The following is a 23,480-nucleotide window of genomic DNA, read 5'->3' on the forward strand; positions in this document are numbered from 1 at the left end:
AGAGATGTATAGCAAAAATGTTTTAGTTGGTGAAAAATAGTTATAGAAAAAAATTAATAATTTGAATTTAAATTTATTAATTAATATTTACTGAGTATATTAAAATCCAAAAAAAATAGTCAAAAATATTAACCTCTTGAATATTAATTATTTATTTAATAGTTATAATTTTAATTATTAGTTATTATAATTTACAAGCTGAGTGTAGGAATAAAAAATGGTAATAGTAAATACAATATAGACTAGGTAATTAAAAAAAAAAAATTGCCAAGTAAGTACTGCTCTGCTCTTGCCATTGTTGTATTTATAGTAGGGCCATTTAGTTCTGTACTCTCTCCATGCATTTAAATTATCTAGCCCAGTGAACCCCTAAATTAAAATTTCCGTAATAGTACACTGTGCTGTACCACCCATTTTCTATAGTATATACTATCAGTTTCGAGTCTACCTTGTCATTGAGTAAGTCACCATAATGAACTAATGACTATATTAAATATAAAATCAATGATAGCCTGATGGCCTATAAATATTACCAAGTACGTCTTATTTTATTTCTAAAGTAATTTATTTTTTACTATTAATTTACAGTAAGTTAAATTTTTATTAAATCATTTCATATTTACATGCTATCGCATATTAATATTAATTAATTATCTACTTTGTCAAAACTTGATCTTCAAACGCTTATAAAAAAAATGTTTCATAAATACATAATATGTATTTTTATTATACTTTAAAGAACAATTGATTTTATATTACATTTTCAAAAGTTTTGAACACAGAAAAAAATAAGCAAAAATTCAAATAGTTATTATAAGTTTAAAATTAGTTTAAATTATTTGAAAATTTTAGTGGGTATAGAAAATGATGATTTAAATAACATTGCAATGTTTCTGCAATTATGTATACTCATTTTTTTTTTTTTTATGAGAAATTTTTATTTTACACATATAAAACCTAATTATTATTAACATAATATTAAACGCCCATAAAAAAATATTTGTTCTTGTATTAAATTTTCAAGTTTATATTTTTATATCGACATTTATAGAAAAAATATTCTAAAAAAATTAAATGTCTATTAATAGAGTCAACATTTTAAAAATCATCATACCATGATTTAATTTATTTTGAACGAATATCAACATTTTGATGAACATTTCAAGGATTTATAGTTACACTTTATTAGTGCATCATGCATTCATTGCATTCATGCATTATTATAAAATTAGTATTTATTATTTTTCGTGTTTATGTTATAGATAGATAACCGTTATCATGATAAAAACAAACGATAATCATTTATTATTTTCAATCAGTGTTTGGAAAATGTTAATCTGGACGTGGTTGCCAGTCGCCCGAGTCGGGACCACAGAATAGATTAAATGTTGGATGCCTATTACTCTATCCTAGAAAATTAAAGTCTGAACACCAGCTAAAACTATATATTCATTTAATTCGTATTAATATGTCAACGACGTCTAAAATAGTATTTGGATTATCTTGTTTCGCATCGGCGGGTATCATTGGATTTGTTCACTTCCAACAACAAGACGATTTGATTAAATTACACGAAGGTGTTGTTAAGGACATTGAACGACAAGAAAAAAGGCGCCAGGAGTTGAGTTTAAAACCCGATATTTTGGTAGCCAGCAATCTTCAGGATGGGGAAAAAATCGCATAAAAAGGAACACAAAAAATCATCTCATAAGAAAAAAAAACATGTGAGTAATTGTTGTGATGACAATTAGAATTGATTCATTAAATATTATTTCGTATTAACATGTTTTAATTTATAGAGATCTTCGTCATCTAGTAGTTCAACATCGAACGATGATCAATGGGTTGAGAAATCCCAGAAAGAACCACCGTCTACTTCAACATCAATTACTGTATCAAAAGATGAACCTGATAATTGGATGGATTTTGTGTGTAATACATCTTCAGAAATTGAAAAAAAAGTCAGCACAAAGAGCAAAGAGCAAGAAGAAGCTAAAGCAAGAATGATTCAAGTATATTATAATTTTCACTATTTATATTTTTTTATTATATCTAAATTTATTTTATTAATATTTATTTTAGCCGGGTCAATCGGAACGAGAATTAAATCCATACTGGAAAAATGGAGGTACTGGTCTTCCACCGCCAAAGCCACTAAGTAGCCACAAAGGTTTTCTTAAACCTAAAGTAGATGACGACGATGATCATCATTATAAAAGCCATCAGCATTCTAATTATTCAAAAACTTCTTATGGTCGCCAGTCTTGGAAAAAACATGATCGCAGAGATAATGTAAATGATACTAAATATACAGCTTCAAAACGAGATAATGAAGATAGATATAAACGGCATAGAGAATTTGATGAAAGAAGAGAAGAACGGGATAAACATAGAGAATTTGATGAAAGAAAAGAAGAAAGGGATAAACGACATAGAGATTATGATCATGAAAGAAAAGAAGAAAGGGATAAACGACATAAAGAATATGATAATGAAAGTAAAGGAGAAAGAAATAAACGTTACAAAGAACACGAAGATGAAAAAAAAAGTATCAAAAATAAATATTTTAGAGAATATGATCATAATAGAGATAGCAAAAGTAAACGAGACAAAAACTCTGACAATGAAGAAAAATACACATCTGATGATGAAAAATATGACGAAAAAACATTATCTAAAAAATATTCAGATTACAATGACAAAACTAAAGAATATAAAGAAAGTGTTGAAACCCCTTTAACCGACTCGGAATTAAATGCTCTCGCTGCTAAACAAATAAAAGCAGAAATAATGGGAAATATGGTAAGTAAAGTATTTTCTAAAAATAGAAAAATGTTCTTTTTAATTTTTATCAGACTGACATAGTTATAGGTTTGTTTTCAGAGTACACAACTAAGATAAATTATTATTTTTTTAAATTACATGATGAAATCTAATTTCTTAATTATAATTTTTATTTATAGAAACTAGCTGAAGAACTTAAGCAAAAGTTGGAATTAGCACGAGACTATTCTTCTAAGCAAAATTATACTTCAAATAAAACTAAACAAAAAGAAGAATTTGTATTACTTACTAGAACTTCATCTAAAGGTTATAGTTATCCTGTTAAACAAGCACAAGTTGATAAAAATGATGGTAAAAGGAAAAAACGAGAGAAAGTATTGACACACGAGGATGGTAAAAGAGTAAGATACTTTGATGATGATGATAAATATTCATTAAAATCAATGGTAAGTTTTTAATAAAATAAAAAGCTTGACTTATAAAATTGTTTTTACCTATAACTTTTATTATATATTATTTCAGTTTGAAAAAGAAATGACTAGTACAGCAGAAGATAGTAATATGGAGTTCGTTAATCTATCGAGAAAGGTTAATATTTTTTAATATTTAAATAGCAATTAAAATAAATGAAATGAAAAGTTGATAAAATAATTATTTGACAATTTCATGATTTAATTGTGATTTTGAACATCAATTTTTAGGTTAACGCTAGAGATGATGAAGATGATGTATTTGTAGATCGTGCATCAGAAAAACGATCTGCCAAAGCATCTGAGAGGGAAATTCAAAGAGCTATTGGTGAACATAAACGTACAGAAAAAATTTTAAACTCTTGTCGTTACTGCTTTGAAAGTGAAGAAATGTTGAAACACTTATTTATCGCTAAAGGAGAAAAGGTACACTAACTCACAATGTTAATTTAATTTTAATATTAAACATTTTTTTAATTGTTTTTATTGATAGTGTTATCTGTGCTTGCCAAATTACAAATCCTTGACAGAAGGACATTGTTTAATTGTACCAATTTACCACTATGCATGTGCAACTGATATTGACGAAGATGTTTGGACTGAAATGCAGGTATAACATTATTTACTATTCCAGTTAATGAAGTTTAAATTGTTTTTTTATATTAACAAGAAATTATTATAGGTATTTCGAAAAGTATTGACTTCTATGTTCAAAGATCAAGATGAAGATGTAATATTTTTTGAAAGTGCAATGCGACTAAACAATATGCCTCATATGGTATGGAACTGTGTGCCTGTACCAATTGAAATTGGTGACACTGCTCCAATATATTTTAAAAAAGCTATCTTAGAGTGTGAAACGGAATGGGCTATTAACCAAAAAGTCGTTGACTTAAGTAGTAAAGATGTACGTAGAGCTGTTCCCAAAAGTTTACCCTATTTTGCTGTTGATTTTGGAATGCAAGGTGGATATGCTCATGTCATTGAAGATGAAAAAATTTTCCCGAACAACTTTGCTGAGGTAAGCTGATAGTTTTTCTAACTTAGGAATAGAACAAGTATCAGGAAATAAAATATCTGGTTAAAAAAGATCAATAAAAATTAGTTCTTTAAAATGATAACTATAAAATATGAAAAATTAGATAATAATGAGTAAATACTGGGGCTTGGATTTATATGTATTCACATGTTTTTTTAAATAGTCCAAATATAGCTAGGTAAGCTACAAGTTTAAATAATAGACAATAGATGCGAAATATAAAGTTTTATTTTGTAAATTTTTACGTATTTTGTCATTTTTCGACATGTATTACATATTTCTGTATTTTATGATTTTTATTGCGTTTAAATGGTTTTTAAATGCACAATATGTAATTTAATTAAAATAACTATAGTTCATGTACGTTGACAAAGTATTTTTCTTATCTTATCTGAGACATCGGGACAATATCTGTTATCGAGTAGGTTTTTGTGAATAATACATTAGTCATATTTATCGTGATCTGAATGCTAATAATTTGTATTCGATTAAATTAGTTTACATTTAAAATATTTATTTTTGCTTAATCACATAATTTATTTGATAAAAACATTTTTAATATTAATTGATCAGATTTAAATTACAATATGCAATATGTTGAAATAATTTCAAAAAATATAAACATATAAAAATAATATAAATAAACTTTTTTTTAATCAATTTTTTATTTTATAGGATATATTCCTACAAAATAAGTGTATAAATTCATATTTTATAGTCCATATTTCTAAGACTATTCCAGCATGTAAATTTAAGACTTAGTAATTACCATAATCAAATATGAAAGAGTTTGAAATAACCACTTAAAATGTAGTTATTGTTCATGTTTTATAGAAAAGTAAATTGAACTTTTAATAATTATTGAAAGCTGTAGGTAAAAATATTATTATAAAGAAATATATTTATGGAAATGAAAAAAAACCTAATTCTTATTTAACCAAGTTAATTAATAAGGTATTTATTACTGAAATTTTTATTATCTAAAAATATTTAAATTTTAGGATTTTGTGTAAAATTAAAAATACTCCCCTGAGAATTTGTTGCCTCATAACTTTATTTCCAGATATTAGTTTTTGTTATTTGTTTATCATTTATTAAAATTAATTATGCTTTATAACAATTTTAATTTTAAATTTCTGATATTGAAATTTTAGTTTATGTATATTTTTATTATTTTTATAGGAAATCATTGGTGGGATGATGGATTTAGATCACAATGCTTGGCGAAAAAAACAAAAAGAACCAATTGAAGAGCAGTTGCAGAAAACTACCAAATTTCTGGAAATATGGAAAGATTATAACTTTACTAAAACATAATGTTAATAATGAATGCATTAGAATAGGTTGTGTAATATAGTCTTAAAAATGAATACAAATCATGTTTTTCTGAATTGTTTACCATATAATTACAAAAAGTATGATGTGGTGTTACAAATTATTTTTATATTTAATTATTTATATACAAAATAATTTGAAAAACAAAACTTCCAAACTATTATATTAGTATAAAACAATTTGATATTTCTTAACTTTATTTAATTTCAAATAATCAATAAAAAAAAATCCATGTATAGTAATTTAATTTATTAAACTATAGTTTCTAACTCTTTAGCATAGTGAATAGCATAATCAGCAATCTGTAATGCAGGCAAAGGTTCTACTGCTTTCTTCTCTTCTTCGAGGTGGAATACATAGTAACCATCTTGACCCAAAATCCAATTTTTCTAAATAATAAATAATTTTTTTTTATACATACAATAAATAGATTATTCATATTCAGTTACAATTACCTTTTTAGCAAAATCATTAGTTTCATTTGTACTGTTAAAGTTCAACATTTTAGTAGCAGAATTTATAGATACTTTTTTGTATGCTTTTTGTAAACATTCAGCAATTTCATTACGAAGTGTGTTTGACAATATGTTCATAAAAAAATTATATGTATCGGATGGCACATTACTCTTTGCTTGAAATATCTAAAAATTAAACTCGATTATACATTAATATCCAATACAGCTGGTATTAATTTGATGTATGGTATTTAAATTACTTTGTTATAGCTGCCTTCCATCAAATATTGTTCTAAAGCAACCGGATGCTTAATATATGTATTGGTTTGTACAATATCATATGGGAGAAGCTCCAATTCTGTATGAAATTCAGCTACTCGATTTTGAGACAATAAGAACAGTAAGTTTAGACCTAATAAATGATATTGGTTAGCAGACTCTGGTAATTTGTCCCTAGATAAAAATAAAAAAACATTTTTAAATAAGAATTTTTATTTAATATTATAGTATAAAATTTTGCTTACCTATAGTCTAAATAATAACACTTGAGTTGTGCCATGTATCGCTCAAAAGATGGAATATCGTGCATGGCAATACTGCATTGTACCCCAACTTCTAAGATGTCTCCTGTAAATATAGAATATAACTGGTTATAATATGTAACTATGTCATACTTAACCAAATTTAAGGTACCTAATTATAGAGAGAATTAATCAAGCTGTATGGTGTTTCACAGACTTAACTACAATTTTTAAAAGGAGTTAAAAGTCAGAGTATTAATTAATAGATACATTTGGTCATTAATGAAACTTTAAATGCATTTTGTTTTAAATACAACGAAAACCAAAAGCGGTGACTTTCATTTTAAAGTTGACAGTTATTTCTTAAGAAATATTAGTTTCTTTATTATTATTTTTTTTTATTGTCTAAAAATAAAATGTATGTGTTTAATTTATAGTTAGTTAATAGCTGATAATTAGTACAGTACAAAGATATTTATCAAAAAAAAAAATTATGGCAATGCCAAAAGCTTACTGACTATTCCTCAAAATCTGAAGATGAAAGCATAAACTTACTAGCTAAAAGGTATTCCTTTTGAGAGGCTTCCACATTAGAAGTCGGTAAAAAGGTATGTTTTGTCATTCCAACCTGTAAATTAGAATCAAGTACTTAATTAATTCTACACATGATTACAATTTTTTATTGATTAAATTAAATACTATAATATCAAATATTATAAACAAATGATTTTCCAAATAAAATACTAAACTATTAATTTAATTTTTTTTTTTATGATTCTTATACTTGTTCATCTATATGGAATGTATTTCAAAGATTTAACTTACTTATATAATTTAGTTGTTTGTTTTTTATTATAATCTAATATATTTTAATTCATTGTTTACCATAAAGTATAGAATTTCAATGTACATATATAAATATTTTTTAGTTATTGATTCACGATAAAAATACAACTTAATATACAAATTGTTTTTTTTCTTTTGAATGTGATGAAAAAAACAACTGCATGTAAAATTTGCATAGAAATTAATTGAATAAGTTAACATAAGAATAAAATATTTACAAATAACTTGCAAGTATACAAAAAACCCCAAAACACATAGGTAAGTTCAATTCTCACCTTGATTTGTAACAATATATTGTTGCATTGTTTAAAATCTGGTTTCTTTTTATTCCATTCTGTTTTCAACGTTTGGTACAAGTTTTTGATCTCATCAAAAGAAGACGACATATTGTGGTCGTTCGCAAGGGCCTGGTAATTGATTGTTCTGCAAAAACAAAGAATTGAAGACATATTAACTGGTCGCAAGGTGGATAGATGAACACTCACCAATTCTAAAAGTCCCACGACGATTTTTAATTATTCACGGTCTGATTTCTCAAGATGAATCGTCAAATCGAGTAGAACATGAACAGTTTAATACTTTGGTCTTTGATAAAAACTTGGTGAAAATCGTAAGTAAAATAACAAACGAATTGTACGCGATCACCGATCAGTGAATACAACTTTTTTGATATGTCATTCGGGGCGGGCACTCAGAGCATCCATGAAATATTTACAATTGGACGCAGCCAATCAAAAAATAGACTGATAATGAACTCCGATAACAGTTCTTACAACCTCATTGTTAAATTCAACCGTGGTATTAATACAAATAAAATAAGCTGTATGTTCGACTTCGCCGATGTCGAATGTTGATAGTTGATACTTGTCGCTTCACGTTTGATAGTGCTCAACAGTCAACACCAAGAGAATCACAAACTTTAAAATTAAATTAAAGTAATAATGGCTGACGAAGAATTCGAGCACGACGAGTGAGTATTGATTTCCAGCTGATCCGAATAAACTTAAATTCCCATAATTTGCGCATGTAGGTATTACACATTTACACTGTGGTAAATATCCAAATCATTGAAACTATCAGTGCTCAAAGTTTGCCATTACATTAATCATTTACTATTTTTGTAACTACTAATTCGACTTAAATAAAAGAAATAGATAATTTCTTGACAGTTCTAAGCAAAATATTGCGTACCTACCTAATCTTGTATTATATTAACAAGTATAAAATGTGTTTATGAACTATATTATAATATATTTCCTCCTACCTATCACTTATAATTTACTAACCTAATCTTGATCCATTAATTAATAAATTATTATTTATTTATTTTAGTGGTGGCGCAGATGATTTTGATGAAGTTGAAGACGATGCAGACTTGGATGAATTAGATCAACCTGAAGTAATTATGAATTTTGTTTTATTTTTAATTTTTAATTCAAATCTTATCTTTGATGGTATTTAATTTTAAAACGCTTGGAATAACTGATTCGAAAATAAAAATAAATTCATTACTATTTAATAGTACCAATTTTTATATAGATTTAGTATCACAAATTAAATTTGATTACTTATGTATGCATTTTATTTTTAACAGGAAAATGAAGATAACATTGATATTTTACCTATTCAAGAAGCTCAAAGTCAAGTTCAAAAATCTAAGCGAATTACAACTAAGTATATGACAAAGTATGTTTTCAAAAGTTATGAAGTATTTAAATCTCAAACATTAAGCTATTATAATAAAAAAAAATGAATAATTAATTTTCATTATGGTTCTTGTTATTTTGATTATCTTTGTTAAAAAATAACTGTTATTTTCAAATAATATAATACATTCTTGTTTATTTTAGGTATGAAAGAGCTCGGGTATTAGGTACGAGAGCTTTGCAAATAGCAATGTGTGCTCCTGTCATGGTAGAACTTGAAGGCGAAACTGATCCATTACAAATTGCAATGAAAGAATTAAAGAAACGTAAAATACCTATTATAATCAGAAGATATTTACCAGACAATAGCTATGAAGATTGGGGAATTGATGAACTAATAATAGTTGATCAATAAAATTTATTTTATGCACTTAACAAATGTAAAAAGAAATTATAATTTAATTATATTATACGATCTCTACTTTGATTTACCTTATTTAAATACATTTTACAATTTTAGCTTTCTTGTTCTTGTTGCATTGATTGATTCAATGTTTTAAATTCTAAGCAAAGTTATGAATCTATTGATTTTAGGTTTGTGTGTGTGTGTGTGTGTGTGTGTGTGTACAGCATAACTTGACGAAATAATGCTTCAATTTCAAACTTCTGAGGTGATTTCCCATGATAAAGCAAATATCCTTGGTGCATTATAGAGGTTAAAACTTAAAAGTAAGATTTTAAAAAAAAATCGATTTTTTTTTATAAGATTGTAACAAAAATTTAGTATAAGTAGCTAGGAATTGGAAATTTAATACAAGATTTGCCATAAGTTTGATTTACAATAATTATGAAAGAACTTAAATTTTGGTGTATTTTATGTCATTAAAACATAAACCACCTTTTTCATCACTCGATTTAAAATATATATCCTAGGCTGACAAATGACCTCTGTTCAGTATTGTTTTTTGTATACAATGAATAATGATACCTATCATTGGATTCTAATTTAACTCTCTTATATTTAATAGTGATCCACATGGCACCTAATGTACAGCAAAGCAATACTATTGATTATAAATATTAAATACTTTATCCTGCTATTGTTTTACTTTGATAATATCAAAGAAAAAATACCTAAAAATATTTTTCAAAATTAAAGAAGTTTTTTTTTTTAAAAAACCAACAGAATACTATTAATATTACTATTTTTATTGAGTTATTGAAAACTCAGTCCTACTACAGATTAAATAAAACAGTTTTATTTAATCTGTGATTCTACTATTTGAATAAAATAAATAGGATGGCCTTAATGGCATATCACAAGTATCATGACACAAAATAAAGTCATAAATAAGTGTCTCAAAACAGAAAGTAAAAATTTTATGTGACATATATTTGCTGTTGGTATCTAAAAAGTAATAAGTATTTAATATTATCATGTTTATAAGTTATTATGACATGCAATAAATAATAAGTTACTATGAACTATGAAATATGAACAGTGAGGGGTACATCCCATCCCTCCTCTCTAGAATTAACACATACTCTCAGCTTCAAGGCGAATTTCATAATACACCACTGTGTGGTATCTGTACCAACCATACTTTAATTAAATAAAAGTTAGGAATATTTTATTATGTACACCTAAACATTTTAAAACAAAAATCATACACTGAATAATGAATTAAAAATTATAATTGAAGTAAATGATAAACTTGTATTAAAAAAAAACTTTTATACATTGTATTTCAAATCTATCAACTTTTACTTCAAAAATTAAACATAATTACAGTAAATTACTAAAATAAGTATATGACATAATAATATATATTATTGTGTAAACACAAACAATATTTGTATTACAGTTATATTTTCACAGAAAATATAATTTATTATAGGAAAAAAAAACACTATTAATCTAACCAAGTGTCAGTTTTTGACATCTTTGCATAAATCAACATTTTTGCTAAAAAAAAAAATAAATAAATAAAACAATAAATTATATACTTTTAATTATATTATTTAATCAGTAAAATAAAATAAATTACTCAACAATGTATACAACACAAATATAAATTACAAAACTTAAAATAAACTATTAAATAAAGTTATATCATTAGTAATCACCCAAAGTTATAAGCAATTTAAATTAATTTTATACACAATAAAAAGTACAAGAGTTGTAGTGTAGATTTCCAAAAAAAACATGCACAGCATGATTATTAATTTTTTTCAGTTTGTTAGAATTTTAAAATAAATAATGCTAACTATTCCATTTATCTAAGGTAGATAAATGCAATAATTTTAAACTAGTTTTAATTAAATATTTTTTATACATATTATGTGCAAGAGTTAATTGAATAATACTTTAATATAAATTACTTATCAAATACAAATTGTAATATTGACTAATTACTCATCATCATAATACATATATTTATATATATATACATCCACATGAATATTATTCATGTATTATGGCAGCAACTGACATAAAATTAGCTTTAATCGTGATTAATTAATCAATGTCCACAAATTCATAAATTTAGTAAAACTTATTTCAATTAATTTGTTTTCTCGTGGATTCAATAATTATCATTTTATTGCTAAATTTAATTAGATTCAATCAACAATTATGCGATTGTTTGATTTTTTTTAAATATTTACAACTGCTTTTTAAATATTATGTATATAATTTATAAAAAAATATTAAAATAAAACCAATTAGTATTTAATTACATGATAATGAGCAAAAAAAAATTGGATTTAAATTAACTCATTAAAATTGCTGAAAAATATTTTAACAAATTTTTTATCAAGTTAAGAATATGTTATACATAGAATTTTAATTCAGACTTTAATCAAAGATCTAGGCACTGTAGTTAATAATCTAGAAACTGCTTTTTCCTCACATATTGTACATGTAACCACTTGATTAATTGATGTGCTTTCACTGACGCATTCTAAAAAAAAAAAAAAAAAAAATCATAAACAAATTAAAAAAATAAAAATGATGAAAATATAGAATTGATCACCATGTTTTTCAGGTTTAACAGTATAGACAATAAAAAAACAAGGTGACCCATCCTATAAAACATTGTCATAATGTCATAGACATTATTTAAAATATCACACAATTGTCGACCACGATGCAAAACCACATTATATTGATTTAACCAAAAACAAATTTATTCTTTCGCGCATTATAGCAAGACATAAAAAGTAATATAATTTAATTATTAAAATATTTTGAATAAAGGATTGGAGGAATAAAATGTGTATTTTACCATCATTTTAATGACTTTAATTTTATTTATAAATTTATGATTTACATTATCTTAATCTTTACTAAGAAATATATCTATGATTTTAGAATAGTTATAAGTTTAAATATAACTAAGGAGCTTCTAATAATAAAATCATGAAATTTCAGTATTTTTTTTTAAATTTTGTATACTGCTATAAATAGTATTTAATCAAATAAGGAATTATTTAGAAAAAAAAAATATTACTAGCTTTAAAATAATATTAAAAAAAATGCTAGAAAATTCTAAATTGTAACGAATTATTTGAAGTTATGAACATGAATACTATGTTAGTCTATGCTATTTTTTAAAATTGTAGACAATATAGATTTAAATTGTAATTTGGAAGTTTTCATCACAAAAAATTATTTTAAGGTAAATAATTATGCGTATAATGATAATTTATAGGAAATTATGAATAATTGAACACAAAATTAATAAAAACTGTTTACCAGAGAACAAATGAAAATTAGTAATTATTTGTTGTAGGTAATGTACATACAACTTGTAAATAGAAAACACTATATTTTTCACATCACTATCAAAAATTGTTTATTAATTTAAATAAATATATACAGACCAATACTCTTATTCACAATAAAGAACATAAATCATACCATTAATATGTTTTTTTTTATATATTATATTATCTAATAAGTTTTGAATTTCACACAGGTCAACAATGTGTTATGACTATTATACATTAGTTTTTTTGATAAAATGTAATCACGACAATTAAAACAATAAGCTTTTGTTATATACCTGAATGTAAGTATTTATCACAACTGTTACACTGTGTCATGCGCTCGACATTTTTGATAGGATAGCAACGCATGCAATTAGGGCAGAAATGGCCTTTTTTCCATGACCTGACCAGAAACAAACCAGAATGCCCCAATTTGTTAAAATGTATTTTATTTGTATTAAAATATAAAATGTGTTAATGATTTAAATGTATTATTTTCACAAAATAGCTGATAAAATGTATACACATGTAATAAATAATATAAACAAAATATTTCAAAGTTCAAAAATAACTTTAAAAATGTAATATACCTGGAACACGGAGCACACAATGTACGACAATAGACTTTTGACCCAGTTTTTTCAGTTTTCTTAAACTGAAATAAATGTAATATCATAGAAAAAACATTTTAAAAAATCTCAGTACATTATTTCCAATTAAAATATTAAACATAATGTTTGACAAAATATAGTTAATTTTTAACTATTACCTCATAAAACCATTTAGAATCACCTGGTCCTGGATCAGAAACCCCACATGAACTACACATAGCACATTCTTGACAATGCCAACGACCTTCAGGTACTCTACGAAGTCCTACACAATAAATATGATATCTAGACAAAAAATAAAATTTACAGTAATAATAAATTAAATCATTAAAGTCAATAATACTTTAACTTACCCTCTGTCACAAAGATCACAGAATAACATTTTATCTTCATCAGCCACTTCTTTACATTGAGCACAAGATTTACACTCATTGCATTGCCAATTGTAACGTTTAATGTAGGGAATCATCTCCAATGTCATATCCAAACATGTTGGATGATCTAATATCGATAATATAAGAAATATATTTTTTCAAAACATAATTTATAATGAATATATTTTGATTTAATAAATTGCTCTTACAAATTGTTAAACATTTAGAACAATGAATCAATGGTTCAACCGATCCTATTTTGTTCTTATCTGCAGTGCCCAAACATAATTTGCATTCAGCTCCTTTTTTATCACTCGGACCATACTCCAAACGATTTTTGTCAGATTTGTTGTCAACATCAATTGAATCATCACTATCACTATTAATTAATTTTAAACATGAACACTTCATGGCAAAATTGGTTAGTTTGTAAAATACCCTTTTTAAATTAAATGTTTGCCAATGAAATTAGTCCTACACCATAGTATACTTTAACCTTGCTTATTTACATATTCATCATGCAATTAAAAACTTTTAGTTATGTTAATATAGACAAACAAGTCAAATGTTTAAGTTTACCTAGAGTCGTCGGAAGAGCTATCTTCAGATTCAGATTGACTGCTTAATGAAACAGGAAAGTCTTTATCTACAGATTTCAAAGGACCATACATAACAGTGTTCATTGGTAAATAACGTAAATCTTCACTAGAATATCTAAAATTTACAAAGTAACTTGAGAAGTTCAAAACAAATTTCAGCTTAGTTACTTTAACTCTTACGTTGCGTAGTAATCACAGAATTGTCCAGGTAGTAGAGCCAATGGATAACTGCCAATTTTAGGTTTAGGAATAGCCATTTTCTTACACTTGTTTTTTGGATAATGTACAATAAATGTTTGCATGTCCATTGAACACTTTCGAGACTCTAGACGAGACTTATTTAAATTAGCATTCCAATTGGCTACAGCTTCCATAGCTCTATCACGTAAATCTAACTTTGACCCATCATTGTTTGAACTAATTGTCATTAATGCTTAAATATAAAAATAAATACATATTAAAATTTAAAAAACAATTTTTTTTTAACGCTTAATGATGAAATACAGAAATATTTATGTTATACCTCTTTGTCGATTAGATAATTCTTTGGCATGTTTAAGTCTCATATATTCTCTCAGTTCTTCATATTTTTCTGGAAAATCTGTATACATGACATCTAATACTTCTGAACTATACAAAACTGTTAAACCTATTAAACACATCAAAATATATAAATACATTTATACATAAATATTAACAAGGTCACTTTATTTTATAAAATATACCAAGATCACATAATGATTCAGCGACCAATCCACTGTCACACAAGAATGTTCGTTCTTCAGCTTCAACATTACGACGCTTCAATCCTGGATATTTTCTTTTGAATGATTTAACACCCAAGAAATTAGATATTTGTTCTTGAATCATATACAATTCTCCACCATCCAATGGCCATTGGTATTCAGCAATTTGATCAACAGTTAATGTTTTATTACTATTATAAATAAATACTAACATTAAATACAATACTAATTTAAAAAAAAAAAAAATGTCTATAAAACATTATTAAATTTACCTTTCAAGATCAATCACTTCCATTCTTCCTTTCTTCATTCTAATACTATCATTTGTGGTACCACTGATAGATAAATCTTCATCACCTAAAAATATATATATTTGAAATATCCTTTACGTTTTAATACATTTTAAAATGTTTACATACCCATCAGAAAATTCCTAGCAGTTGTTTGAGATAGACTATTATTACAATCAGCACTCATACGTGTTTCATCATCAAAGTTTAGAGGTGGTGGAAGAGATTTCTTCATCTCAGCGGCTCGAGCCTTTTCTTCTTGCATAAGCCTTTTTTTCTCATGCCACTGCAGTCTTCTTTCTTCTGCTCTTTGTTTCTTTTTCAATTTTTTTTCTTTTAAGATATCATTACGAAGTTTTATTTTTTTTTTCCTTGCTTCTAATTTTCTTTCACGTTCTTCTTCTTTTCGAAGTCGTTCAGCTTCTATCATTGCTACTTGTTTGGTTTCTTCTTCTTGATTCATTTCTTCATGAAAAATTTCTCCTTCGTCATCTATACGCCGACTATTTGAAGTCGTATCACTATCAGATCCGTCGCGTCCACGACCACCGCGACCTCCTCGTCCTCTTCGCCCTCGACTACCTTTTCCTCTGATACCCTTTCCTCGCTTTGGTGTTGATGCTTCAAATGAATCAAACATCCCTGCTCCTCCACTCATGTCTTCCATATCAAATAATGGAACATGAAAAACAGGTTCATTTTCAGTACTACCTTCTTGAACCTTTGACTGTTGTTGTTGTTGATATTCTAACAATAATTGTTTTTGTTGAGCCAAAGCTTTTGGTGGTCTACCTCTCTTTTTGGGTGTGTTTAAAATTTGTTGTTCTAAAAGAGCAATTTGTTCAGCACTGAGTTTAGGTGCAGGTCGTATAGTAGCGAATTCATTAAAAGATTTAGAAGGTTGAGAAAGAGCATTTTTTAAAGGACTATCCCCCATAGCAATATGCTTATTTGTGATTTTTTTTATCAATTCAGATTTAACATCTGGACGAACTGTTGTTTCAGATTTAATTTCTGGATTTCCAACTTTGGGTAATTTCAATGTTATTTTTCCAAGTTTGGGTGATTCTTGAGACTTACAAATAGGAGTAATGGTTACATTCGAATCATTTAAGAATTTTTCTACTTCATTCATTTTAGCTGATCCCCATTTTGGAGGTTCATCAAGTTTACCAACTGTTGTGTTTTCATCAAGACAAATAGAGTTACATGCTTCTTGAGACATCTCTGTTACATTACTAAGAATCTTATTTTGTGGTTTTTTTATTTTAGTGGGTTGATCATTAATAGCAAGTTTTATTTCTGCTTCTATTTTATTGACAATAGAATCTTGGCCAAGTTTTGGTAAATTTTCATTTTGTTTAGTTTCTAACACCGATACATTTCCAGAAAGTTGATCATTAACTTCTAATGGATTTATAAGAGATTCAGGAGATTTTTTAGACATAAGAGCTGCTTTTAAAATATCAGATTTAAACATTTGAGAGTCTTTTTCTTCAATATTCTGTTTTAAATCATTACCTAGTACTTCATTTGTAGACATAGTAGTAGTAAGCTTGTTTTCGTCTTCAACAAGAATGTTTTTTTGAGACTTAAGTTTTTCATTTTCTAAACAAGCAATATCTTCAACTTTCTGAGAATTATCTAAATGTGAATCAGATATATTATCTTTGTCATGAATATCACATTCAATATTGATTTCATCATTACTTTTATAATACTTGTCAGTACATTTAGGACTAGTTTCAACTGTAGACTTTTCATCTTCAAGTTTCTCAATTATTAGACTGGGGTTTTTATCTTGTGCTATACATTGTTTATCTTCATAACTTTCTAAAACCACCCTATAATTGTCATTGGCACTTTCTTTCATAACATTAGTGTCCAAAGTTTTTTCAAAAGTATCTTTATTAAAGTCTTCAGTTAACTTTTCTGTTTTAATACATTTTTGTTCTTCAACTATTAAATTAACTTTTTTATCAATAGATTTTTCCTCAACTAAAACATTTTCCATTTCTTTTACATCAGTACATTCTTGTATAATAGTTTCTGTTTGGATAGGTTTTGTTTTATCCTCGGTTTTATCAGCATCATGAACATTATCAACTTCATTACTTTTTGGTATATCAGTTTTGTTTTCAACTAATTTAAAAACAGAATTGAATGCAGAAGATTTATCTTCTTCAGCTTTATTAATATTTGCAATTTCATTAGATTGTTTCTGTAGTATGTCTTCAACATAAATGTCGACTTGCCCAAACTCTTTTAACCTCATATCTTCATTAATATTTTTTGATACTTCCTCAGAAGTTAATAATTTTTCACTAGGTTTTTCCACATTTGTAATAACATCCTCTTCACAATCAGATTTTACCTCGGATTTTACTGAATCTAATCTAGATGTTTCATTTATTTTATCAAGTGTTTTTGAGTCAGTAGGTTCAACTTTAACTTCAACAGTTGAAGTAACAAAAGTTGGTCGCTTTAATCGAGGCCGCTTTGGTTGACTATCATTTTCAGAGGATGATCCGTCATCATCAATCTTGAAAATATTTTTTTTTAAATGTTCTAATTCCTTTTTTGTTTCTTCACTAAACATATTTTTTAAATACAAAGCATCAGAACTGCTATCAATTTGTTCCTCAGGACTGTGAATTTCTGCAGGTTTTTTAATAGCTTCTTGAGTGACAATTGATGTTTTTATTAATTCTAGTTGATCAGCTGATTTTTCAGTACATTGTAAAACTTCAACCTCAGGTGGAACTTTTGAATCACAATTATTTAACTCGAGTATTTCTGTTGGTTTTACATTAGTTTTAAGTATTTCTGTTTGTTGTTCAATAGTTTTAGGTATTTCTATTGGTTGTACAGCAGTCTTAGGTGTATCTATTGGTTGTGCAGTAGTTTTAGATATTTCTGTTGATTGTATATTAGATTTAGATATATCTATAGGTTGAATTTCAGATTTATCGACTTCTGATGTTGTGGAGATTTGAGGTTTGGCAACGGGTGAAAATACAGGTCTAACGAGTTTGATTCGTTTAGGATTAGGTTTAGGATTAACATTATCATCCTCAATTTTACGCTTTTCAGAAACATCAGTAGCAATCTTTTCTTCTTCCATATTGGTTAGTCGTGTATTATAATACTATAAAATTAAATCAATAAATTATCAAGTTCAGTAAAAACAAAAAATATAATTCTAATTATATAAAGTTAAAAGCAAAAATAAGTACTACTTACCTACAAGTACGATTCAAGTTGGAACATCAATTTATCTGTTTATCTTAAGTTTTATTTATTACAAATTGAATCCAACAAAAAACAGCATTAAGAAATTTCGGTAATAACACATGAATACATTAATACGTAAGCTGAATAAAAACACCAAATACTATACTTAAATGTATCACTTTACATAGGTCAGACGAATAACTCCAAAAATTCAGTTACTGGTAAACGGTAAATAAATCATAGACTAGTCCAGTAGTCCGTACTCCGTTCCAAGCTCCATAGCCCCTACACTTGAGTACTCGACTCCATATTTCAAGACTGGAGAAATTATGTTTATATTTTTCCAGTGGCTCCATTTATCATATCTTAAATATTAAAAATAATGTAGATGTGGCTAAACTGTTAACATGGTCTTACTTTTTTTATCTTCTATACCGTGGTCTTATTCCTAATCATATATTAATCGCTTTTTTTCTACATAAAATTCGACTTATTTTTATTTCCTGAATACATTTACTTGATTAATTGTTGATGTTTCTTACGTACTTTTTTGAAAATCCACACTATTTTTGATTTTTAATTTTGCAAATAACAAGTGAAGAATACACATATTAATATGGTTGAGGTGAGAAATTACGTTTTTAGTAACTGTTTACTTAATTTTAACTATGATACCCAGGCGCGTACACAAGGGGGGGTTTTAGGGGTTTTAGGGGTATTATTTATAACCTTAGGTTAGATTATATAAGAATAAAAATTTAAAACCAAAACCCCCCCCAAAATATTTTTTTGTGTACGCGCCTGATGATACCACTTTTAAAGCTAAATATATGTTTCACCATTTATATTAATTTTAAAAGTAGAAGTAGAATTAAGACTATTTAATGAAGTTAAAACAATTTAAAAATTAGGTATTATTTTTTATTACATAGTATAATTGACCAAAACCACAGGTATAACTATTAAATATAAATTGTGGACAAATTCCCTCTCAAACATTTTTTCTTTGTTTTTTTTTGTGTGTTGTAGGGCTATATATATATACTAAAATTATATTCATATGTCAAATGAGAGAACCCTCTGTTTATATGCATTTTCACTTTATATCTTTGCACCGTGGTAAACTGTTGTATGAGGATGTGCAGAAGAGATACATTTTCTCTTACTCTATAGATTATATAATATGTTGAAAGTTGCCAGTGATTTTAATTTAAATGTTTAATATGTAGAATTAAAATTATTAATTATAAATTTAATTCACTTAAAAGATTAATATTGTTAATTTAAGATATATTTTTTTTTGATAGATAACAATCAATAGAAATAGAAAAATAAGTAATTGCAATCACAAATTTTAAGTAATTATATCTTGTAAAAATTGTGAGATTTATTTGAAATGAGTAAATCAATAGAAGTGCCCACTGCCAGCTAAAATTGAATTATTAAATTATTATTCGTACAAAATGTTGATTATTAAATATGTTTTATTAATATAGGGAGAACCAGCTCATCAATCTGATGAATTACCAAAAGTTGAAAATGAGCAACCAGTTGAAGCTGAACCGGCTGTTGCAGAATTAGTTGTTAAACATCCATTAGAGAATAAATGGACACTTTGGTTCTTTGAAAATAAAAGTAAAGTTTGGGAAGAAAATATACATGAAGTTGCTAGTTTTGATACTGTTGAAGATTTTTGGTGGTAAGTTCTCTTTATTCTGGAACCAGGCCAAACCCTTTAATATTCGTCCCATTGGTCGTTTCAAAATATAACTATCATTATTGATGCCCTAGATGTCTAGTATATAAGTATAAAGCTTAAAAATAAATCAAAATCTTGACTTATACTCTGACAAATAAATACAAAAATTTTAAAATTAATAAAGAGAAAAATATAAATACAATTTTTATTTTGTATCATTATTATGTTAAAGGAGAGATATTTTTATATACATTTTGTGTATAATATATATATGTATTTTCCCTATGATAATTATTTTATATTTATTTTAAATATGTATTTTTTTTTTCTATGAGTTTTTTATGTGGTATACTTATTATCTATTCAATATTTTTGTCACAATTGATACTTTTCTTTTGATATGCCTGACTAATAATATACTTTAAACTAAATGTGGGTATTAGTGTTACTTATAGAAGTATTGAGTTATAATGTATTCTGTATTATTCTTACTAACTCTTTTCTTTTGTTAAAAATAAAAATTCTTCTAGTAATAAAAAATAAAAAATATCATTTTATTTTAAATCTTTAACTAAGTTTAAAAAATCATGTGTTAAACATTTTAGCTTGTTTAATCACATTAAACGTCCGAGTCAACTTTCTTACCAATGTGATTACAATTATTTTAAAAATGGAATCAAACCTATGTGGGAAGATGGAAAAAATAGTGCTGGAGGACGTTGGTTATTGCAGTTACCACCAGCAAAAAATAGCCAACTGGTTGATGAATGCTGGAAAAATATAGTAAGAAATTAGAAAAAAAAATTTTGTTTTATTTTAATTTATTAATATTATCTTTTTTAGATATTAAGTATAATCGGTGAAATATATGACCAAAGTTCTGAAATTAATGGAGCTATAGTCAATGTACGAAGCAAAGGAACTAAAATAGCAGTATGGACAAACAATGCATCAAAAGATAATGGGAATAATATTATGGCTATTGGGTATGTAATAAAAATAATTTAGCATTAAAGTAGCTAGTGGCTATTAATTTAGTGTATCACAACTTATGGATTGATATCCCATATTCTAAAATTTGGTCACAAAATGTATTTGACCAGGGTGGTATTTATTAACTAATAAAAAATATATAAATATAATTGTAGCTATGAACTAATTAAAAGTAATATTTTATTTAATACTCATAATATCTTGTAATTATTATGTAAATTATAGATTTAATCTATTCTATAGTATGGCTATTATAAAACATAAGTTTTCATTTTATTTATTGTAACTTTAGTGTTATATTTTATTACGAAATTGGACCATTAGTTGTTTTATTAGTAAATATGATAATGACTATCCATAATCCATATATTTAATAACTTAACATTAATCTTTGACTATAAATTAAATTTATTATTTTATTTTTTGTTTAATATACCCTTAAATATTTTAATTTGAAAATAATCCTGTTTCGGGATTACATTATATTAAATTAAAAAGATAAAATTGCTTATAATAAGAATAACTATTAAAAGTACCATTACATAGTTTATTTATTTATTTTGTATGGCATGGATATCAAACACATAATACACTATTCATTTTCTAACTGTAACAAATATAGGATAATGAAGTAATGAAATAAAATAAAACAACATAAAATAAAAACAGAACATAAGGTTCTGGTAGTACGCATATAGCTGTTAAATTTATTATATAAATTATAAACACAACTAAAATAAAATAAATCAACATATAATAATGTTGTTATCAATAATAATTAATTATAAGTCTAAGTTAAGTTCTATTAACCATTCTATTGCCTCTTTGGTAACTTTGTGGATTCCTTCAATCCCTTGTTTGAATAACCTCCTGGGACACGATTCCACGATGTGTTTCATGGTCTGTTCAACTTCCCCACAATCACACGCTACACTATCTTTGCAACGCCATTTGAATAATAAAAATCCACATCTTCCCTGACCTGTCCTGATCCGATTTATTGTTCATTGGTTTCTTGGTAGTGACATGCCTTCTATATATTGGTCGGGTCTAGTTATAAGGTCTTTATTTGTAACATGTGATTTTGTCCACTCTTCATTCCATAATTTACTACTACAAAATTGTGTGTTGATTAAGTTCTTTGCTGTTAAGCCAGGTGGTTTTCTGGATTTTAGTCTAGTTATCGGTTTATCCCTTAGCATTTGGAACAGTAGTGATCCTTTGTAGTTTAGGCATGAAGTACTGCACTAATAGTATATTATGATATAGAATTTAGTGTTTACTAAGTAAACAATATAAGAAGTTAGTTATAACACATACACATAGGATATTATATATAATCAAAGCTTAACTTTATAGAACTCATAAAAAATTTAATATAATCTAATTCACTTTGAAGTATAAATTAGTAGGTAATGTATAACTTTACTCTGCATACTACATGCCTATTGCCCAATTTAATTGTATAAACAACAAATGTTTTATTTAATTTGAGTTTATTTATATTAACACATTAACATTGATATTAAAACATTGTTATTAATGTTGTTTAATTTAAATTTTAGAAGGAAAATAAAAGAAGTTTTGGGCGTCAATGAAAAAATGGTTTATGAAACTCATGCAGATACAGCAAGTAAACAAGGATCATTTACAAAACATGCATTTATGATATAATTTAACGAAGTCTTAATATAATTAAAAATACAATGCATTTAAAGTGAAAATAAATATTTAAATTAACAAGTCTTATTATTAGCGATGCAAATTTAATTTTTGCTGAACTATTTCTATACATTTATGCATTTTATGTCATGAGAAAAATATAGCTGCTAGAGGTTGATGTAATGTCCTCATGAAATACCCTATCACACCATCACTCTACATAATAGCTATAAAATCTATTCTATCCAAATCCCATCATCCTCAACAGTAAAGTATCTTAGACTAACACTCGATTGCTAAATTGAATTATCTGAGCATACCTTATTAAAATAAATGACTTTTACTAAATATTAAACCTCTCTTGTACAAATTCTTTCTAAACCCATTATGAACTAATGGATTCTA

The 23,480-nt window shown here is 26.1% G+C and overlaps 5 protein-coding genes across 8 annotated transcripts; 3 read left to right on the forward strand and 2 right to left on the reverse strand.

The window, feature by feature from the left end:
* Positions 1 to 1,308: 1,308 nt before the first annotated feature.
* On the forward strand, positions 1,309 to 5,669 carry LOC114119856 (CWF19-like protein 2). Its single transcript, XM_027981576.2, has 9 exons — positions 1,309 to 1,724; positions 1,800 to 2,012; positions 2,083 to 2,802; positions 2,964 to 3,230; positions 3,307 to 3,372; positions 3,486 to 3,680; positions 3,748 to 3,864; positions 3,937 to 4,275; positions 5,476 to 5,669. Exons 1-9 carry the CDS (start codon positions 1,665 to 1,667, stop codon positions 5,608 to 5,610), a joined length of 2,112 nt encoding a protein of 703 aa, XP_027837377.2. The 5' UTR covers positions 1,309 to 1,664; the 3' UTR covers positions 5,611 to 5,669.
* Positions 5,670 to 5,672: 3 nt separating this feature from the next.
* Positions 5,673 to 8,115, reverse strand: LOC114119857 (26S proteasome non-ATPase regulatory subunit 8). Its single transcript, XM_027981577.2, has 7 exons — positions 7,936 to 8,115; positions 7,726 to 7,873; positions 7,160 to 7,232; positions 6,608 to 6,710; positions 6,344 to 6,536; positions 6,084 to 6,269; positions 5,673 to 6,017 (listed from the first exon to the last, which is right to left on the reverse strand). The coding sequence occupies exons 2-7, from the start codon at positions 7,834 to 7,836 to the stop codon at positions 5,880 to 5,882; spliced, it is 804 nt and encodes a 267-aa protein (XP_027837378.1). The 5' UTR covers positions 7,837 to 7,873; positions 7,936 to 8,115; the 3' UTR covers positions 5,673 to 5,879.
* Positions 8,116 to 8,251: 136 nt separating this feature from the next.
* Positions 8,252 to 9,577, forward strand: LOC114119858 (DNA-directed RNA polymerases I, II, and III subunit RPABC2). The gene is made up of 4 exons (XM_027981578.2): positions 8,252 to 8,420; positions 8,783 to 8,849; positions 9,045 to 9,136; positions 9,301 to 9,577. The coding sequence occupies exons 1-4, from the start codon at positions 8,392 to 8,394 to the stop codon at positions 9,509 to 9,511; spliced, it is 399 nt and encodes a 132-aa protein (XP_027837379.1). The 5' UTR covers positions 8,252 to 8,391; the 3' UTR covers positions 9,512 to 9,577.
* Positions 9,578 to 9,690: 113 nt separating this feature from the next.
* On the reverse strand, positions 9,691 to 19,043 carry LOC114119871 (uncharacterized). Of its 4 annotated transcripts, XM_027981591.2 has the most exons (13): positions 18,731 to 19,040; positions 15,617 to 18,635; positions 15,470 to 15,554; positions 15,177 to 15,388; positions 14,975 to 15,100; positions 14,632 to 14,884; positions 14,432 to 14,566; positions 14,062 to 14,231; positions 13,832 to 13,979; positions 13,637 to 13,763; positions 13,458 to 13,522; positions 13,164 to 13,270; positions 9,691 to 12,059 (listed from the first exon to the last, which is right to left on the reverse strand). In XM_027981591.2, the coding sequence occupies exons 2-13, from the start codon at positions 18,609 to 18,611 to the stop codon at positions 11,947 to 11,949; spliced, it is 4,536 nt and encodes a 1,511-aa protein (XP_027837392.1). In that variant the 5' UTR covers positions 18,612 to 18,635; positions 18,731 to 19,040; the 3' UTR covers positions 9,691 to 11,946. The 4 variants fall into 4 exon arrangements, with proteins under 4 accessions (XP_027837392.1, XP_027837393.1, XP_027837394.1 ...); XM_027981592.2 differs by lacking the exon at positions 13,164 to 13,270 and having other exon boundaries at positions 18,731 to 19,041; XM_027981593.2 differs by lacking the exons at positions 13,164 to 13,270; positions 13,458 to 13,522; positions 13,637 to 13,763; positions 13,832 to 13,979; positions 14,062 to 14,231 and having other exon boundaries at positions 11,915 to 12,059; positions 18,731 to 19,043.
* Positions 19,044 to 19,193: 150 nt separating this feature from the next.
* On the forward strand, positions 19,194 to 23,162 carry LOC114119872 (eukaryotic translation initiation factor 4E-like). Its single transcript, XM_027981595.2, has 5 exons — positions 19,194 to 19,346; positions 20,218 to 20,420; positions 21,026 to 21,203; positions 21,264 to 21,406; positions 22,979 to 23,162. The coding sequence occupies exons 1-5, from the start codon at positions 19,338 to 19,340 to the stop codon at positions 23,085 to 23,087; spliced, it is 642 nt and encodes a 213-aa protein (XP_027837396.1). The 5' UTR covers positions 19,194 to 19,337; the 3' UTR covers positions 23,088 to 23,162.
* Positions 23,163 to 23,480: the final 318 nt, after the last annotated feature.

The sequence above is a fragment of the Aphis gossypii genome, chromosome 3 (assembly GCF_020184175.1).
Source record: "Aphis gossypii isolate Hap1 chromosome 3, ASM2018417v2, whole genome shotgun sequence".
In the NCBI taxonomy this organism is placed as follows: Eukaryota; Metazoa; Arthropoda; class Insecta; order Hemiptera; family Aphididae; genus Aphis; species Aphis gossypii.

Bases quoted from the DNA above. Each gene is read 5' to 3' on its own strand.
- LOC114119856 (XM_027981576.2), top strand. From the start codon at position 1,665: ATGGGGAAAAAATCGCATAAAAAGGAACACAAAAAATCATCTCATAAG. The intron at 1,725-1,799 runs GTGAGTAATTGT...TTTAATTTATAG, and splicing joins CTCATAAGAAAAAAAAACAT to AGATCTTCGTCATCTAGTAG. The intron at 2,803-2,963 runs GTAAGTAAAGTA...TTTTATTTATAG, and splicing joins CAGAAATAATGGGAAATATG to AAACTAGCTGAAGAACTTAA.
- LOC114119857 (XM_027981577.2), bottom strand. From the start codon at position 7,836: ATGTCGTCTTCTTTTGATGAGATCAAAAACTTGTACCAAACGTTGAAA. The intron at 7,233-7,725 runs GTGAGAATTGAA...TCTAATTTACAG, and splicing joins ATATATTGTTACAAATCAAG to GTTGGAATGACAAAACATAC. The intron at 6,537-6,607 runs GTAAGCAAAATT...ATTTTTATCTAG, and splicing joins TGTTATTATTTAGACTATAG to GGACAAATTACCAGAGTCTG.
- LOC114119858 (XM_027981578.2), top strand. From the start codon at position 8,392: ATGGCTGACGAAGAATTCGAGCACGACGA. The intron at 8,421-8,782 runs GTGAGTATTGAT...TATTTATTTTAG, and splicing joins GAAGAATTCGAGCACGACGA to TGGTGGCGCAGATGATTTTG. The intron at 8,850-9,044 runs GTAATTATGAAT...TATTTTTAACAG, and splicing joins ATGAATTAGATCAACCTGAA to GAAAATGAAGATAACATTGA.
- LOC114119871 (XM_027981591.2), bottom strand. From the start codon at position 18,611: ATGGAAGAAGAAAAGATTGCTACTGATGTTTCTGAAAAGCGTAAAATT. The intron at 15,389-15,469 runs GTAAATTTAATA...TATTTATAATAG, and splicing joins GAAGTGATTGATCTTGAAAG to TAATAAAACATTAACTGTTG. The intron at 13,523-13,636 runs GTAATAGTTAAA...CATTTATTTCAG, and splicing joins ATTCTAAATGGTTTTATGAG to TTTAAGAAAACTGAAAAAAC.
- LOC114119872 (XM_027981595.2), top strand. The intron at 20,421-21,025 runs GTAAGTTCTCTT...TAAACATTTTAG, and splicing joins ACTGTTGAAGATTTTTGGTG to CTTGTTTAATCACATTAAAC. The intron at 21,204-21,263 runs GTAAGAAATTAG...TATCTTTTTTAG, and splicing joins ATGAATGCTGGAAAAATATA to ATATTAAGTATAATCGGTGA.